The following is a 20,077-nucleotide window of genomic DNA, read 5'->3' as shown; positions in this document are numbered from 1 at the left end:
GGGCAGGATTCGAACCCGGGCTGACGTAGTGACAGTCGTGAACTCTACCAACCGCGCCATTGAGCCGTACGTGCGTCAGGGTGCGTGTGTGCGTGTATGAGTGTGATTTACCATGGTCTTGGACCACGTGTTGGACTCGTGATCGACAGCTATTACCCTCCCGGAAGAAAGCTCAAAGCTCATATACGTGTGTGTGTATACATACATACATACATACATACATACATACATACATACATACATACATACATACATACATACATACATACATACATACATACGTACGTACGTACGTACATACATACATATACTGTATACATACATACGTACATACATGCATACATACATACATACATATATATATATATAGAAACAACTTTGCCAACCGTGTAGTAAATGAATGGAATAAACTTCCTGCACAGGTAGTGCAATGTAGTTCAGTTCGAAGCTTTAAGAATCAGTTAGATAAATACCTAAGATGCCGTAATGATTATAATTTATCTTATATTATTTGTTTTTGTTTTGTTATCATTTGTCTGTCTGATTTTCATTTATTATTAGTTATATGTCAATTTATTATTATTTACTATTTACCTGTTTGTTTATTATTTAACTATACCTATGTATTTATTTATGTATTTTATTTGTTATTTACATTATTATAGTTTTTATTTATTGTTTTATTATTAATATGATTTTTTTTTCGCATCCGACCTAGATATGGATCAAAAGGTCTCCTGTCGGCATGCTCCGCCTTTGTAATCCTTTATATATATATATATATATATATATATATATATATATATATATATATATATATATATATATATATATATATAGATATACATATAGATACATATATATGTAAATGCATACATGCATACATACTGTAAAAATACATGCATACATACTGTAAAAATAACCACAAAACGCGGACTAAATGATCATGCAGAAACCATAGGTTATGTGGCTAACCTTTCCCAGTTTTCTTAATTCTGTATAAATGTTGTGTTCTATTTCTCTTTCTTGTACTTTGAGGATGTTGTAATAGACGAAAACGCTTAGTATTCCAAACTTTAATTTCCTTGTGGTTTCTGCATGATACATACATATACATACATACATACATACATACATACACACACACATACATACATACATACATGCATGCATGCATTCATACTAAAATTAAAGAAATCATACTGGTGTGATTATGTTACATTTAGTTCTAACAGATGAAAGGACTCCTATCTAGCTGTTTTCCATTGAATTACTTTCGAAGACATTGTACGTTTGTAAACATGCGAGGGTAGCAGAGTGAGCATCTTATATTTGAAAGTTACATTGGTGGCAAAGAAAAAATACAGAACAATTTACGAATAGAGTATGTCTCGTGATAGCAGGTAAACCCAAGTACTTACTATTTACATATTTTTTAATTCAAAATATTGTTCAGTCGCTGGACAAAATATTGTACAGTTGAGCCAATATAATTATATTGCCCTGACATTCCCATAATTGCTATCGTCCAACAGATATACATACCGGCATAACACTGATATTGGGCATACCATAATTTGTCAAGTTTGTTGTGGAATTATTTGGCATGAGTATAAAATTTGGACGATGCTGTATTCACCTGGCGGCTTTTGACCGGTCCGCTATTTTCACTGGACAGTTATAATTAGTCTAGAGCAGGGGTTCCCAAACTTTTCAGCTCATCAACCCCCCAGTAAAGTTTGAGATTTTCTATAGACCCCCAAACTATTAATTCACGAATTATGTCAGTTTATTAATATTATTATTGGTATTGTTATTGTTGTTAATGCTATTAATATTATTATAATTATTATAATTATAGATAATAGTGTTTTAAAATAAATATAATTTACCAATACTCGCAATAGCTTTAAGAGTGATATTATATATTATTTATTATATTACTATAAGTAATATTCAAGCCAATAATATAACACAAGCTGATCATCTTGATGTTCATTCACGATGTGGTTGTGTGTATGTGAGATTCTCTCTACATGTACATAATGGGGAGGATTTTCAACTCAGAGTGAAGTAACATGGTTTTTCTTTAAGTTTAGATATTGGATGGTTGATAATTCTCACTCTTTCAGTATGGGAAGAGAACAGTGTCATTTCATGCTAACCATTTAATTTCAAAGACTGCATTTTGACCTCATAGTAATTTACTGACCACTTTCGACCCCATAGCAATCTACTGACCCCCTTTTGACCCCTTGGATGGTTTCATCAACCCCTAGCAATCTACTGACCCACTTTCGACCTCTTGGCTATTTGTTGACCCCTTGGATGGTCTCATTGACCCCTGGGGGAGCGTCATTTCCCCCCTTTTGTTGGAGAACTGGTCTTGTAAATTCGAACTGTCGGGGTGGGTCAGAATAAGTTATAATGATGAAGTCCAACAATAGTACTCATCTGCGTAGAGCTGATGGCCAGGGGTGGTTGCTGCTGATTGGCCCCCAACTCTTGGGGTTGGGGGGTGGTCCCACGACGTAGACGCTGCATATCACTCACCGCTCCATTAACACACTGAAAGACAACACACTGCTGCATGCCAGACCCCCTGATATCCACCCTTCTGAATCCTCTCTCCCACGAAAGGACAGAGTCCACTTGGCCAGACTGCGATGCGGTCACCACCCAGCACTTCTAAGCTACCAGAAGAGGCTGGACGACCGTGTTGTGAACAGCTGCCCAGGATGTAACACTTCACCCCATACCATACAACACATAATGGAAGACTGCATTATACACAATCATGCACGCAAACAACACAACATACACTCTATAAAGGATTTGTGGGAAAACCCAGTTTCGGCTATGGCCTTCCTTGGGGAGACGGGACTGCTCGGACAGACAGTCTAGGGAACGACAACAACAACAATAGTACTCAGTATGCCATGTTTTTTATGATTAAACTTAGTCAATAAAATATGAGCAGTTCAATATAAAAATGTGATGTGTTGTGATAAATGGTAACTGCAGGGAAGAATGTTTAGGAATACAAATTAAACATATTCAAATGCTAAACACTGATATCATTAGATACAAGTGGAGAAAAGAAAGCCTTATGAATCTTGGTCAACTTCAGTAGTATAAAGTCATTAAAGAGCTTACAAGAAGTGATGGAGCTTATTTTTTCAATGACTTATGAAGGGCGGTGAGGTCTAAATTGTAAGTTATATGAATATTGCTAACCTTGAAGAAGCAATGTATGATAAATGACTCATAATTAAACAAAATAAAATGAAAGAAAAACATAATGATGATAAAAATAACCCATGAAAATGAGAAATCCATAAGGATAATAAAAAACTGTAGTGAATAATGTGGAAAATCAAGTGGAAAATGCAAAGTATGTGGATAACATCATAAGCTTTATGGCCAAAACAAATAGCAAATTGTCAAGTCAAGTCATGTACCCACCCTATACCCATCCCATACAGATTTTAAAAAAACATTCCTTGGTTCTCCCACCTTATGAATAATCTTTTTAAATAATTAGAGTTTTTTTTTTCCCTTATAAGGGAGGTAGTCAAGTGAAAGGCACATACCAATTCCCACCCTTTCACCTCTTTCATCTTAGCTCCTCATGGATGATTGGTCATCCCTGTATCCTGTTGACTGCCCTGGATCAGAAACAATGTAGCAAGACACAGCACATCCACAGCAAGGCTACATCACTTAATCAGCTACCCCCCCTTCTCCATCTCCTCATATAAAAAAGAGAAAATGGGGCTGCATCATAATATCATTCACACATAAGCCTCCCCACCCCTCCCATCCTTGCATAACAGTATCATCTATACACAGTCACTCTCCAATCATTCCTATCTCTTGCCTTTTCCCTTCCTTGGTCAACAGACATTCCCCTCTTGCTCAATGCCCCTTTCACCTCATCCAACCATCTCATTCTCAGTCATTCCCTCAAGTTCACTTCCTCCACCTTTGCCTTCCATACCTCTTTTACTGATCTTTCATCACTCATTCTTTTCATTTGTCTAAACTATCCCAATAATCTTATCAGCCTTTTCTGCTATCTCCTTTTCTACTCCCGCTTTCCTCCTCACCTCTATGTTTTTTACTCTGTCTATCATAGTAACCCCTACCATACTTCTTAGACATTTCATCTCAAACACATATAAACTTTTCCTCTCTGCCTCTCTTAACCTCTTCAATACGAGTCAAATTCTTGTGTTCAGCATCAGATGCCTGATGTATGATGATGCATCACAATACTCATGTTATAGAATATGAAATCATTCCTAATTTACTCATTCTCTTTTATTCTGAGTAATGATAAACACAGAAAATGCAATCAAGCCAGTTCACAGAATTCAAGGGTCACTCAGCTACAACTACAAAATAAATATAATCAGGACATCAATTCTGGCATCCTCATATACCGACTTGCACCACCTACATAGGTGTCATTGTATAGAAGAGGTTAAATTCCAAGTCTGCCTCATACAATGCTATGATCATAATCACCCCTTCATGCAATCTCCTCCTTGCATAAATTTTCAGATGCCTATTTCTCATAATACTTTTTAATTCCCAAGGCATTTAACTTGCTTCTCTCAGCCAACAATTTACCTCCACCTCCACTCCTTCCTTTCTTATCACATGCAACCCCAAATACCTAAAACTATACACTTTTTTGATAGATTTGAATGAGTACATAGAGGGTTTAGGGAGAAATGTCAATGTAGTGGTATTGGGAGACCTTAACCACTTCAGTAAGAGTCAAATTCTCATGCACAGCATCTTCTGCCATATGTATGATTCATCACACTGCTAGCATTATGAAATATAAAGTAATGTAATTATTACTCATTCTCTTTTACTCTGAGTAATAATAAACACAGAAAACGTGATCAAACCAGTTCATAGAATCCAGGGGTAACTCGTGTACAACTACAAAAATATATATATATATATATATTCAAGGTGCCAATGCTGGCATCCTTGTGTACCCACTCGTGCCTCATGATGTCTATGTAGGTGTCATCATACCGAAGTGGTTAATGCTAGGGTAGGAAATGAACCAGTAGACAGAGTAGTTGGGAAGTGTGGAGTTCCAGGAAAAAATCATAATGGAGAGTTGATGGTGGAGATATGTCTAGAAAGAGAACTGATGATAGCAAATACAGTGTTTAGGAAGAAAGTCCAGCATAAGTACACATGGGAGAGGGTGGTGGATGGAAGGGTGGTAGATATGGTGTTAGTGGACTACATAGTGGTAACCAGGAGAATAGTAGGAAGAGTTTTGGATGTACATGTTATAAGGGGAGAGAGTGGAGGAATATCAGGCCATTTTTTGGTGGAAGGTAAGTTGAGAGTGAAGGATAGATGGAGAAAGAGGAAAATGACAGAAGGTGGGAAGGTGCTTATAGTAAACTGCTTAAAGAGAAAGAAAAAGAGTACAAGAAGAAACAGAGAGGAATGGGAGGGAGTGAAGAATACGAGTAGAACTAAGAGTGGAGGAGGAATGGGGATGTTTCAAGGAGGGAGTTACACGGTGTGCAAAGATGGTGCGTTGAACAAGGAGGACTGGAGGGAATAGAAGAAAGGGAGGCGAGGAGTGGGATGAGGAAGCAAAGAATGTTGTTGTTGTTGTTGTTGTTCCCTAGACTGTCTGTCCGAGCAGTCCCGTCTCCCCAAGGAATGCCATAGCCGAAACTGGGTTTTCCCACAAATCCTTTATAGAGCGTATGTTGTGTTGTTTGCGTGCATGATTGTATATAATGCAGTCTTCCATTATGTGTTGTATGGTATGGGGTGAAGTGTTACATCCTGGGCAGCTGTTCACAACGCGGTCATCCAGCCTCTTCTGGTAGCTTAGAAGTGCTGGGTGGTGACCGCACCGCAGTCTGGCCAAGTGGACTCTGTCCTTTCGTGGGAGAGAGGATTCAGAAGGGTGGATATCAGGGGGTCTGGCATGTAGCAGTGTGTTGTCTTTCAGTGTGTTAATGGAGCGGTGAGTGATATGATTATGAATATGTTTCCGGAGGCTGGTATTTGGTGGTTGTGGAGGAAGAGAAGAGAGTATCTGTGCGTGATAAAGGTCTTTGGGTGTTGTTTTAATGTTTCTTGGTGTGTGTGGGTGTTCTGCTATGTAGTGTAGCGGGTGTAATGTGTTTGTGGTGGCTGCGGCAAGTGTTTGTGTGCCTCTCATGTCGAGGTGGTCCTTGACTTTGAGGACTTGTTTCATGGTGTAAATGGTCTGTAGGTGTTGTATTTGTGCAGCCTGTAATTGTTTTTAGGGCTTTGTTTTGTATGATTTGAAGGGTGTTGTGGTGTGTCTCACTGAGATTAGGAGCCCATGCAGGACTCGCATAATTCAACACTGAGCGTATGCATTGTTTGTATATTGTTATATTAGTTTCTTTGTTTTGTCCAAATGTTGTTCCAGTGATTGACTTAAGTGCGTTAAGTCTGGGTGTGCATTTGTTTTTTATGTTTGTGAGGTGTTGTTTGAAAGACATGGATGTATCGTATGTTACACCAAGAATTTTCGGTGTGTTTGTGTGTGGTATTAGTGTTGTTGATGTAGAGATGAGGTATGTATTTGTGTTCTTTTGTCCAGTTGGTGAGAAGTGTTGCTGTAGATTTGGTTGGAGCTATTTTGAGTGTTTGTGATGAACCATGTGTTGAGTGTGTCAAGGTATGGCTGGATTATTTCTGCAGCTTTGTCTGTGTTACGATGTGTGCATGTGATTGTTATGTCGTCTGCGTAGGAAGAGATTTGTATTTCTGAGGTGTCTGGCGTGGGTAAGTCATACATGTATAGATTAAATAATGTGGGGGATAGAACCGAGCCCTGTGGTACTCCGTTCTTAATGTTTCTGATGTGCGATGATTGGCCATTATATGACACGTAAGTATTCCTACCTGCCAGATAATTGGCCAGCCATCTTTTGGTGTTATTGTGCATGTCTGTGTTATATATTTTATTTGTTAGGTTGTGGCGGGGGATAGCATCAAAAGCTTTACTAATGTCTAATGTTATAAGAAGTGTTCTGTGGTGGGGCCTATCTGAATTGATGCCATCTAAAATTCTTTGTGTGAGGTTTGTCAGAAGAGTGTTTGTGGAGTGTAGTGGCCTAAAACCGTGTTGTGAGTCAGCAAGGGGAATATGCGGTGTGACAAGTTTAAGTATTAGGCGTTCAATGACTTTAGAGGGGGTGCAGAGAAGTGTGATTGGATGGTGCGATGTTGGGATTGTTGGGTCTTTGTTCGGTTTTGGAATGGTGATTATTTTACCATGCTTCCAGATGTCGGGTATAGTGTTGTGTGAATAGCTGTAGTTTGCAATGTTTGTGAGTGCGTGTATACCTTGTGGTCCAATGTGTTTTAGGTGGATGTTGCTTATGTTATCAGGGCCACAGGCAGATGAGTGCTTGAGACTATATATTATGAGTTTTGTCTGTCTGTCTATGAAGGGTGTATAGTCTGAGTCTGTGGGAAAGTCTTTCTTACGTCGAATGGTGTGTCGGTCGTCAGGGTGAGAGGTGAGATGGCTTGTCTGTGCAAAATGATGTATGAGTGCGTTTGCTTGTTGTCTGTTTGAGGGTAGATTATCTGTTGTTGTGATTATTGCTGTGTGAGAGCGTGTAGTGTTACTGTTGGATAGTGTAATGCTGTTGAGTGTTTTGTACAATTTTGCTGGTGTTTGTTTTGTGATCAAGTGTATTGATATAGTTTTGCCAATTTTGTGTTTTTTGTTCATGTATTTTATTGGCAATCACAGTGTTTAGTGTTTGTATTTGGTCTGCTATGTTTTGAGGGATAGGTGTGGGGGTACCGTGTTTAAGTGTGTCACGTTGTCTGATGAGGCTTTGGATTTCTGGTGTGAAGTTGGGGTTGTGTGATTTTCTGTTGCCTCTAGGGATGTATCTCTTGTCTGCATTTTGTATGATTGTATTAAAAGTGTGCACAGCATTGTTTATGTTTGTGATTGGTGTACTGTTAATTAAGTGTTTCAAATTGTTGTTCTGTCTCTTCAGTAAAAGCTTCCCAGTTAGCTCTCTTGTAATTGGTGTAAGTGTGTCTGTGGCCGACTGGGGTGCATCTTGTTTTGGTGGTGATGATGATTGGAAGGTGGTCAGAGCCAAGAGTTACGACCACTCTCCATGATGTTGTTGGGGTTAGGCAGGGGGAGCAAAAGGTGATATCAGGAGAGGAGGGAGTGTAGAGGGCTTGGTGTGGGATATGTGTATGATTATGTGTGTTGTTCATGATAGTCAATGAGTCAAACTGAGTCTGTATATCAAGCCCTCTGTCTGTGTCAGGGTTGTCGACATACCAGGCAGACGACTTGGCGTTGAAGTCTCCACCCATGATCAGGTTGGGGATTGAGGCTAGTTGGCTAAAATGAGGCCTGAAGGTGTTTGGAACTGTGGGGGATGATTGGGGGGGAATGTACATGTTAACTATTGTCAGTGTTGATTTGTTGCCTGTGCGGATTCGAATGGATTGGATTTCTGTTGTGTTATCTGTGGTAGGGAGGAGAATTTTGGTTGTGGCACTTGTGTCCACAAAACAGATGGAGTGGTGGATCAGGGTGATGAGTCCACCGCCATAGCCGTCAGTCCGGTCTTGTCTGATGGTGGTGTAATTATGAAATGATGGTGTTTTGTGTGAGTGTCTTAGTTTTGTTTCTTGTAAAATCGCAATGTGTATGTTGTGTTGTTTAAGAAAGTGTTCAAGTTCATGTTTTTTCGTGTTAATACCGTCAATGTTGTGTTGTAATATGTTGATGTTGTGTGTTTTGTATGTGTTGTATGTTGCCGTTTGGGGTTGAGGTCGGGGTGGTAGTGGGGAAGGTGTAGGATCTGGGTCAGAGGGGGGGAAAGGAGAGATTGGGGACAAAGGAAGGGGAGTACTAATCGGGGGTAAGGGCAGAGGGAAATTGTGAGTGGGTGAGGGTGCTGGCTGTGGTTGGGGAGGTGGGAGTGGAGTTACTGGAGGGCAGGTAGAACATGTCCAAGTGTTTGTGTATTGGTTTGTGTCAGCAAGTGTTGTACAAGTGAGGTGGGCCCATTTTTTGCACATATTGCACTGAACTGAGCCCTTTGTCTGTCTGCTCGAAGTAATGGGTTTAGAGCATGTTGGGCATGTGTATTTTGTGGTGGGCCCAGGATTGCTCTCTACATCTCCAGCTAAAAGTAGAAGAAGAGGGGTGATCGCCGGAAAATCACCCCTCGGTGCAGAAAAAACGTAATATTGCATGTTGGGAAAAAGGATTGTGGTACTCCCCAAGGTAGGCGTAGCTCCTCTTGGGGATCGGTGCCAGGGGTAGTTGCTGCCGTTTGGCCCCCAACTCTTGGGGTTGGGGGGTGGTCCCACGACATAGACGCTGCAGCTCCAGGACCAAAAAATAAAACATCCTTACCTTTTCTTAAAGCTTTCTCACATATCCGTCTTACCACAAAAATCTGATCTACACAACCCTACCTGTCCTAATCCCACACTGTTCCTCCCTCTGGTCCTCTCGTAAACCTTACGATCAAAATCCTCTCATAAGCCTCCCAACTACACTCAACAAACTAATCCCTCTGAAACTACTACACTCACACTTGTCACCTTTACCCTTGTAAAGTGGAATGATACAGGCAGTCCTCCAGCATTCTACCCTCTTGAGTTTGTAGAAGAGACTGGTTACAAAATCGGATGAGAGAATCATGAGAGGTAGAAAGAAAAGAATATAAAAGCAAAGCATAAGATAAAGGAGAGCAGATGTGAAATGGGGTAAGAGTATGACAAAATTTCAAAAGTAATATAAAGATGTTTTGGAAAGAAATTGAGAAAGCAAGTGGAGGCAAATCAAATAGAGAAGAAAAGGTAATAGGTGCAGATGGAGAGATGATAATGGAAGAGATGGCATTGAGAGGAAGATGAGCAGAGTATTTTAGGGAATTACTAAATGTGAAGGACAGGGAGGGAAAGGTAGTTGCAGTGGGAAGTGCTAAGAAAATAACTGTGATGAGTGAGGAAAATGGAGGAGAAATAAGGAAAGATGAGGGAAAGGCAATTGTAAATATAATGAGAGCAGGTAAGGCCCCTGGGTTGGATGGGTATCATGTGGAATGTCTTAAAAAGGGAGATACAGTGATGGTGGACTGGCTGGTGTTGTTATTTAATGTTTGTTTAAAAGAGGGTAGAATGCTGGAGGACTGCCTGTATCATTCCACTTTACAAGGGTAAAGGTGACAAGTGTGAGTGTAGTAGTTTCAAAGGGATCAGTTTGTTGAGTGTAGTTGGGGAGGATTTTGATTGTAAGGTTTAGGAGAGGACCAGAGGGAGGAACAGTGTGGGATTAGGACAGGTAGGGTTGTGTAGATCAGATTTTTGTGGTAAGACGGATATGTGAGAAAGCTTTAAGAAAAGGTAAGGATGTTTTTTGGGGTTTTATGGATTTGGAAAAGGCTTATGACAGGGTAGACAGGAAGGCACTGTGAGAGGTATTGCAGATATATGGGATAGGAGGAAAGCTGTTAATTAAGAGTAGTTGAGAGTTTTTACAAGAGTATTAGAGCCTGTGTTAGAATCAGAAATGGAGAGAGCGAGTGGTTTGAGGTAAAGGTGGGACTTCACCAGGGATGTGTTATGTTGCTATGGCTGCTCAATTTATACATGGATGGGGCGGTTAGAGAGGTAAATGCAAGGGTAATGGATCAGGGATTGGAGTTGGTTAAAGAAAATGGAGAAAAGTGGGAGATAAGCCAGTTGTTGTTTGCTGACAACACTGTGCATGTGGCAAGATCAGAGGAGGGATTAAGGAAATTAGTGACAGAGTTTGGGAAGGTGTGTGAAAGAAGGAAGTTGAAGATAAATGTGGGTAAAAGTAAGGTGATGAGATGTACAAAGGGAGAATGTGGCAGCAAACTGGAAGTGAGTATTAAGGGTGAGAAACTGGAGGAAGTAGATAGTTTTAGATACTTGGGTGTGAATGTGGTGGAAAAGGGAGGAGTGGAGGTGGAGATAGAATGTAGATTGACAGGTTAAAAAGTGTAATGAGAAATTTGGGAATGGATGCTAAGAGGATTGTATGAAGGAGTGATGTGTCAACAGCACTGTATGGGGCAGAAACATGGAAATAAGAGAGGAGGAGTTTGAATGTGTTTGAGATGAGGTGCCTGAGAAGTATGATGGGGGTTACCAGGCTGGATAGATTGAGTAACGAGGAGGTGAGGAGGAGAACGAGGGTGGGAAGGGAGTTGGGAGATGGGGTTATTGACAGAGTATTGGGATGATTTGGACACATGGAAAGAATGAGTGAAAAAAGATTAGTAAAAGAGGTGTGGAAGGAGTGAACATGAGGGGCGACCTAGGATAAGATGGATGGATGGGGTAAAAAGGGCATTGGGGAAGAGGGGAATGTCTGTTGAGGAAGGATGGGAGAAGACAGAAGATAGGGGTGAATGAAGAAAGGTTGTGTATGGATGATGCTGTGATACATGGAAAGGAGGGGTTGGTGGATGGGGTGATAAGGGAGTAAGTGTGAATGATAAATTAAGGCACCCCAAAGGGATTTCTCCCTGTCTTCTCTTTTTCTGCATGAGGGGATGAAGAGGGAGGTCACTGATTTAATGAAGTGGCCTTGCTGTGGATGTGCTGTGTCTTGCTGCACTGCTTCTGACCCAGGACAGTGGGCAAGATGAAGGGATAACCTGCCATTCAGGAGAAGACAAGATAAGAGGGAAGGAATGGGGTGAATGGGAATGGAGTATGTGGGGATGGAATGGGTGGGTGTGGATTTTATGGGTTTGTGTTTTGGCCACCTCCCTTGTAAGGGGGAAAAAGCCTTTGGTATATGTATGTATATATACATAGCAGACTACAATATTACATTGTTCAGATGTTTCATTTTTGCTATATTCAACAACTTTGAATTCTCAAAATTAGTAGGATGCAATTGACAGTGAATGTGTATTATCTGTATCAGTATTTGAATTTTTGTTCATAGAAGCCTTGTTTCATGGGGATCTGATGTATATAATTTAGGGATTAATCAATTTGTGAGTGAAAGTGTTATATACTTATCCCTAGCTACTGCCCTATATTGTTAATAGTGTAAGCTAAAACATCTCTCTAAAGATTAAATTTCATGCAGACGAGGGGGGGACCCCTCTCTTCAAAAGATAATTCATATATATTACTAGTACTGATATCTTTTAGAAAAGTAATGATAGTAATCCTAGTCTTGTGTAGGGGAGGGTAGATGAATGTAAGTGTTAGCTAGTGGCCTAAGCAGAAGTTGATCAAGGGGAGGGAAGCTGGCAGTATCCCTTCCTGGGTGCAGGTTAACTTGAATTATGGTGGCTTGTGGCTATGGTGTTTATTTTTGTAGTTGAGTACATGCAGTTCCCTGGAAAACTGTCATGACCAGCTGACCAGGAATTGTGCATGGGGAGGCTAAATCCACCCATCCTTGACTACCTCCATTAGAAAATTATCATAGATTTGGATATAAAGGAGACGCAAATGGCCCCCATAATCAGGACACCATGAGTAATATAATAGGAATACATTTGTCATCTGTGTTTGGTATCACATATTTTTATATAATTTTTCAGGAGGAGGAGGTCTCGTTCAAGGAGTCGTTCAAGGAGTCCAGAACGGAGGCGTTCAAGGTAATGATTTTTGCTCTGAAAGGACCTCTTTTTTTCTGACTACAGACTGACAATTTTTTTTCAGCTCTGTAGTACTACTTAGGTAGTTGTTGGTTGGCCCTCAGGGGCTGTTGGCTATGATACTGGAGTTACGGAGGAAACTGATTACTTTCTTGGGCTACTGCATGAGACCCACCACCCCAGATATGTTGTATTTATTTAATTATATAGTTCAGAGCTGGAGTTGTTGTTCTTCTACTTCTTCTTCTTCTTCATCTTCACATTCCTTGGAACTCAAAAGCAACAAAAATAAAACAGCAATTCTAAGAATTGAATTGTATAAAAAAATAACCACTCAAGTGTAATGAGTATTTTACAATCAAACAGGAAAAAACTGCCTTGGAACTAAATTTTTTTTAGAAATTGAACAGCATGCAGGAATGAATTGGGTTCAAGTTCTGAAATACCACTGTATTAATTACAGTTATTGCACCATGCATGTCTTTTATACATTTTCTTACATTGCCCTGACAGTTTTATCCCATAAGCTAGTACACACATAATGAGGGAGTGAATAAATACATATCACAACAAAAAAATAAAAACATACATAAGAAGCTGGTACAACAAAAAATGTAGTGAGGCTAAGGATAAAAGAGATAAAGCTTGGAAGAAATGAAAAAAAGACAAGAAAACAAGCAAATGGCTAATGTACATCAAACTAAGAAATGATTGTGTAAAAATACGCAGAGATGAAAAGAGAAACTATGAAAAAAAAGAGAATTTTTTTTTTAGAAAAATGCAAAGAAGAACCGAAACTATTTTACAGGTATGTAAATGGCAAACTGAAGAATAAACAAGAAATAGAAAAGCTGCACCAAGGTAAATACAAATTTAAAGAAATGGATGAAATTATGAACAACCACTTCAAATCAGTATTCACAATAGAAGACTCACCTAACTGTGAGGAAATAGAGAGATATCCCCCACAATGAAAGAAATAATTGTAACACAGAAGGAAATCAGCGACCAAATCAAAACCCTTGATGTCAGAAAATCACATGGTTCAGATGGAATTGCAAATTGGATACTGAAAGAATGCATGGAGGAATTAACAGATAAAATATACAATATAATTAAATTCTCACTTCAAGAAGGTAAGGTGCCACAGGACTGGAAGAATGCAAGCATTGTACCGATTTATAAGGGAGGAAACAAGGAAGATCCATCAAATTACAGACCAGTCTCCCTGACAAGCAGTTAAGCAGTAGTCGTCAGGCAGTTAAGCAGTAGTCGTCACTTAGGTCAGGTCAACCGGGTAGCTGCTTCAGTTAGCGATATGGCGAGTGAATGTGTCACTGTGTTCAGCGCCGAAGAGGTACAATCTCTACTTAGTAGAATTGAAGCCTTGGAGGATGCTGTTAAGTGCCTTAAAGAGGAGAATCGAGTTCTCCGCTCGAAGGCCCATAATACGGAAGACAAAATTAGCGATGAGCATGGATGGAATACGGTGAGAAATAAGATGCGGAAAAGTGGAAAAAAGTCCTCACCAGCCCCACTGAAATGCAAAAACTCGTTTCAAGTGCTGGCGAATCTGCAGGAAGAAGGAACTAATGAAATCCAAGAGAAGAAAGAAAGGGCAGACGCTGGATCCCTGCCCACAGGTAAGATTTTGGTAGTAGGAGACAGTCAAGTGAGGTATTTAGACAGGGTTTTCTGCGACAAAGATAGGAAACATAGGACGCAGGTGTGTTTCCCTGGCGCGGGCATAGATGTTAGAGATAGGATTGAAGAGTGTCTAGTAGGGGAAGGTAAGGACCCAGTAGTTTGCTTAAGTGCCGGAGGAAATGATATAGGTAAGTTAGGGAGTGAGGAATTATTTGCGCGGTACCGGGATGCGCTAGACAAGATCAGAAATAGGGGAGGTGTTCCTGTAGTATGTGGAATCCTTCCGAGGCGTAGAGTTGGAGGCATGTGGCATTCCAGGGCTATTGCAATGAATTGCAGGCTGGCAAAACATTGTAAGGCCAATGGATGGGCATTTGTCGACAACTGGGACCGCTTTTATGGTAAGAATCACCTATACACAAGGGACGGAGTGCACTTGTCTCCCAGAGGATTTCGGCTCCTTGCTTAATCCCTTGAGCGAGAAGTAGGCATCCTACAGGGTTTTTTCGGGTAGATTATGTAGGAGTTGGGGGGGAAGTATCGGAATATAGTTTAGGCAATAGAAACAACTTAGAGGACTGTGTAAAAAATCACCAAAGCAGGTGGAGGGAAGATAAACTTAAAGTTTACTATACAAATAGCAGGAGCATAATTAACAAAATTTATTTGCTGCGAGGTAAAGCATGCGTAGAAAATTTCGATATTATAGCTATTACTGAATCCTGGATCAACATGGCTGATAAACATTTCCTTCCGGAAATCGAAATAGAAGGATATAAGTTTTTTCATAAGGATAGGGTTGGCAGGAATGGGGGAGGTGTAGCACTTTTCATTAAAAATACATTAAACTGTATTATCAACAATTCGATTAAGGAAGAGGACTGTACGGAATCTATCTGGGTAGAGATTATAGGCAAGAATAAGAAAGTTATTATTGGCGTCTTGTATAGACCTCCTAACCTCAGCATTGAGCAGACTGATTCCCTGATTCATGAAATTAACAGAGCGTCCCAGTACAAAAACGTTGTAATCATGGGAGATTTTAACTATAGAAACATTGACTGGGAAACTTTAATAGGAGATCATGAAGCGAAGAAATTCCTAGATGTGGTGCAGGATAATTTCCTAAAACAAATGATTACCGATCCTACGAGGGGACAAAATACCCTGGACTTAATTCTAACAAATAATGAGCACCAAATTAGCAGCGTAATAGTGGGAGATAGTCTAGGCTTTAGCGATCATCAAGAAATAAGATTTAATGTTATATGGGAAAAAATAAAAAGTACGAATAACGTTCAAGTACCAGACTTCAGGAAAGCAAACTTTGACAATATAAAAACCTATTTGAAATTGAATACAAAAAGCCAGGCGGACGTTTCAGACATTCTTGATTCTCGTCGCGGGGCTGGTAGTCAGGTGTGGGTCATGGAGGGTAATATTCATACCTTAGGTCAGGTCTGGGTCAAGGAGGGTAATACGCATACCTTAGGTCAGGTCAATTGGGGGCGAGGGCCCAACAGGCAGGTCAGTAATTTAAATGAAATGTATATCAATCTAACTGATCTAATTATTAATGCACAAAATACATTTATCTCCCTAAAGTCAATACGGAAAAATAGTAATACACTCAAATGGATGACGGACAGATTGAAACATGAGATCGGAATGAAAAGAGGACTTTACGTAAAAATGAAAAACTGGGAATCACACCTTAGATCAAGATATAACGAAATGGCAAAGCTGGTTAAAAGGAATACACATTCAGCGAAACGTAATTATGAAATCAAGGTTGCCAGTCAAGCAAAATCCAACCCAAAGGGTTTCTTTCACCTCTATAGAACAAAAAATAAAGAAAGAATAGGACCAATTAAAAATGATGAAAATGTCATGATTGAATCGGAAGAAAAAATGAGTGAGGAGTTTAACAATTATTTTCTATCGGTGTTTACTAATGAGAGGTTAGATAAAGTACCTGACTGCGATCCGATTTTCAGAGGGGATGAAGAAAGTAGTCTAACTAATATCAGTATTAGTAAAGAAGAAGTAGTCAAGCAGATTGACAGACTTAAAGCTATAAAATCTCCGGGTCCAGACAAAATTTTTCCAAGAATGCTTAAAGAGTGTAAATTTGAAATCTGCGACCAGTTAACTGAAATATTCAATAAATTGGTAGACACTGGTTCTGTTCCAACTGCTTGGAGTCAGGCAAACGTTGTTCCTGTTTTTAAGAAGGGAGATAGATCGTCTATATGCAACTACAGGCCAATCAGTTTGACATCGGTTATAGGAAAAATGCTTGAATCAATAATAGTAAATAGACTCAGAGAACACATTGAAGGGCATAAGTCATGTGTGACTAATCTTCTATCCTTTTACACTAAGGTATATAAGGCGTCAGACAACAATGAAAATTACGATGTTATTTACCTTAACTTTAGCAAAGCGTTCGACAAAGTGCCACACCAGAGACTACTAAATAAAATCAAAGCCCATGGCATAGGAGGAAAAGTGTTAGAATGGATTAGAGCTTGGATTAGTAACAGAAAACAGCGGGTCACCATAAATGGAATAAAATCTAGGTGGGGCAATGTTACTGGTGAGGTCCACCAGGGCTCAGTTTTGGGTCCCTTGTTGTTCATTATGTATATAAATGACTTAGACGAAGGGTTAAATAGTGATGTTAGTAAGTTTGCGGACGACACTAAAATAGGACGCCTAATTAGGTCAGGAGACGATGCCCAGATTCTGCAGGATGACCTTAATTAGCTGTTAACATTGTCGGTGAAATGGCAAATGAACTTCAATATCTCTAAGTGTAGCGTGTTAAACGTAGGGCTACACAACCCCGAAAATAGATACAACTTAGATAACACGTTTTTAGAAAAATCTGAGTGCGAGAGGGACTTGGGAGTTCTGGTGAGTCCGGACCTCAAAACCAGGAAGCAGTGTATTAGCGCCAGAAATAAAGCTAACAGAGCATTAGGCTTCATTGCTAGGACGGTAACGAATAGAGGTGCAGAGGTAATTATTAAACTCTATCTAGCGATAGTTAGACCCATCCTTGACTATGCTGTACAGTTTTGGTCTCCGTCCTACAGAATGGACGTAAATTCACTAGAATCAGTACAGAGAAGAATGACCAAAATGATACAAGGACTCGGAAATTTGCCTTACGAAGAGAGGCTTAGGCACCTAAACTTACACACTCTGGAAAGACGCAGAGTGCGGGGTGATCTAATAGAAGTGTTCAAGTGGATCAAAGGCTATAACAAGGGTGATGCAAACAAGGTCATCATAATAAAACAACAGGGCAGGACTCGCAGTAATGGGTATAAACTGGACAAATTTAGATTTAAGAAGGAAATAGGCAAGAATTGGTTTACTAATAGGGTGGTCGATGAATGGAATAAACTTAGTAACCATGTAGTAAGCGCTGAAACTATCAGTTGTTTTAAAAAACGATTAGACAACTTTATGGATGGGGATGACAGGTGGTGATGGATACGGAGCTGTCTAGTGTAGGCCTTATGGTCTTTTGCAGTCTCCTTTATTTCTTATGTTCTTATGTTCTTAAATTACAGACCAGTCTCCCTGACAAGCACAGTAGCAAAAATTTGCGAAAAGCTCATCAAAAATAGATGGGTTAAACATTTGGAAGAAAAAACTATACTGAATCTAAATCAATTTGGATTCAGACAAGGAAGATCATGTACAACAAACTTGATCTGCTTCTACTCGAGATTTATAGGTATAATACAAGAGAGATGGTTGGGCAGACTGTGCCTTTCTGGACCTACAAAAGGCATTTGATAAGGTACCACACAAGAAACTAATAAGGAAAATAGAGTCAATAGGTGGCATCAGAGGAAAATTATTGGAATAGATGAAAGACTTACTGACTGGGAGGAAAAGTAGAGTAGTAATTAGAGATAAATTCTCAAATCTGGAAGAAACGATAAATGGTGTCCTGCAGGGATCAGCACTGGCTCCGATCATGTTTGCCATATACATAAATGACATGGATGAAGGAGTAGAGTGTCATATGAATTTCTTTGCAGATGATGCAAAAATACTAAAGAAAGTAAGAACGGAGGAGGATTGCAACTCATTACAACAAGACTTGGACAAGATCTGGAAATGGACTCAAAAGCGGGAAGGGAAATTCAATATCAAGAAATGTAGTATAATAGAATTTGGAAAAAGTAGAAACAGAATATCGAGAGATTATAAAATTGGTGAAGAAGAGGTCAAAAAAGTAAACTCGGAAAAAGACCTTGGAGTGATGATCAGCAAAAACATGACACCGGACAAGCATATCAATAAAATAGTCGGAGAAACCTACAATTTATTGAGGTCAATAAAAGTGGCATTTGTCTATTTGGATGAGGAAATGATAAAAAATTTAACTACACTAATAAGACCAAAACTCGAGTATGCAGCAACACTATGGACACCCAGTACCAAAAAGAATATAGAAAAAAAAATAGAAAGATTACAAAACTGGCACCAACTCTTTCCAAAATAACATATGAACAAAGACTGTCCAAATTAGAATGACCAACTCTGGAACAAAGAAGGGAAAGAGGAGACCTACTAACTATATAGAATTATGAAAGGAATGGAAATCTTAGATAAGAATGATTTATTGAAATGGGACAATGGAAAAACAAGAGGACACGAAAAGAAACTCAAAAAAGATAATTACAGAAGAGATCTGAAAAAAAAAAAAAAAATAGCTTCCCACACAGAGTGGTAGACATTAGACAAAGAAACAGTGTGTGCAAACACTATTCAAGATTTTAAGAAAAAACTTGATACTGAAAGATACAAAGACGGGTCACTATGAGCATAGCTCACTTCCTGTATAACACAACTAGGTAAACTAGGTAAGAACTAGGTAAATACATACACAATCTTGCATTCTTTCTGTTTTTCTCTTTCTATCCCCCATTTCCTTTTTTCTTCTACCTTTCTCTATTTTTTCTATCTTTTCTCTCTCCTATTCTCTCTCCATCTCTCTCCTTGCTCATATACACTCTCTCTCTCTCTATCTCTCTCTCTCTCTCTCTCTCTCTCTCTCTCTCTCTCTCTCTCTCTTATTGTTCTTACCTTACATCATTTCATTTCCATGTGTTTATAGTAAAAATATTATACACTCTAAGAACTGCCATGCTTACCTGTTCATTATTGATATTCTAGATCAAGGGAAAGAGAAAGAGAAAGGGAGAGAGATGCCCGACGCTCCAGAAGATCTCGAAGCCGAGAACGCAGACGTTCTCGCAGCAAGGACAGGAGGCGCTCTAGGTCTAGGGACCGAAGGTCAAGGTCGAGGGAAAGGAGGTCACGATCCAGAGACAAAGAAAGGAAAAGGAGTAGGTCTAGGGAAAGAGCTGAACGAGAACATAAGAGGAGGAAGACTCGTTCCAGGTCACGGGAAAAGGAGAAGGTAGTCCAGGAGAAAAAAGTGGAGACACCAGATGTTGTTCACAAGAAAGAAGAGGATGAGAATACCCTTGGGTTTGATCCAACTAAGCTTGATAAAGTAGGTTTTATTAAATGCATTGCAATCTTATTATAGAAATTGGCCAACAAAGATTTCAAATGATTTTTGTCATGTGGTAAATGTACATTCAGTTTCAAGTATGGATTTCAACATTTATATAAGAATCTGTATATATCTGGTGATAAAGTAGTCTGTACTTCTCTTTATATTTCTTTTGCTTTTGTGTATATATATATATATATATATA

General features: G+C 39.4%; 1 protein-coding gene across 1 annotated transcript in view; it reads left to right on the top strand.

Annotated features, from left to right (window-relative positions):
- Positions 1 to 1,254: 1,254 nt before the first annotated feature.
- Prp5 (pre-mRNA processing factor 5) overlaps positions 1,255 to 20,077 on the top strand; it is a 103,475-nt gene continuing 84,652 nt past the window's right edge. Inside the window, exons 1-3 of the mRNA XM_076198055.1 lie at positions 1,255 to 1,403; positions 12,621 to 12,677; positions 19,527 to 19,869. Of these exons, the coding sequence (XP_076054170.1) occupies positions 1,387 to 1,403; positions 12,621 to 12,677; positions 19,527 to 19,869 (417 nt within the window). The 5' untranslated portion in view covers positions 1,255 to 1,386. The remainder of the gene's footprint in view (positions 1,404 to 12,620; positions 12,678 to 19,526; positions 19,870 to 20,077) is intronic.

Source organism: Oratosquilla oratoria, chromosome 14 (genome assembly GCF_046742065.1).
Source record: "Oratosquilla oratoria isolate Oo_2021 chromosome 14, ASM4674206v1, whole genome shotgun sequence".
Classification (NCBI taxonomy): domain Eukaryota; kingdom Metazoa; phylum Arthropoda; class Malacostraca; order Stomatopoda; family Squillidae; genus Oratosquilla; species Oratosquilla oratoria.
The sequence above is the reverse complement of the archived record's forward strand: the minus strand, read 5'-3'. Positions and strand labels throughout refer to the sequence as shown.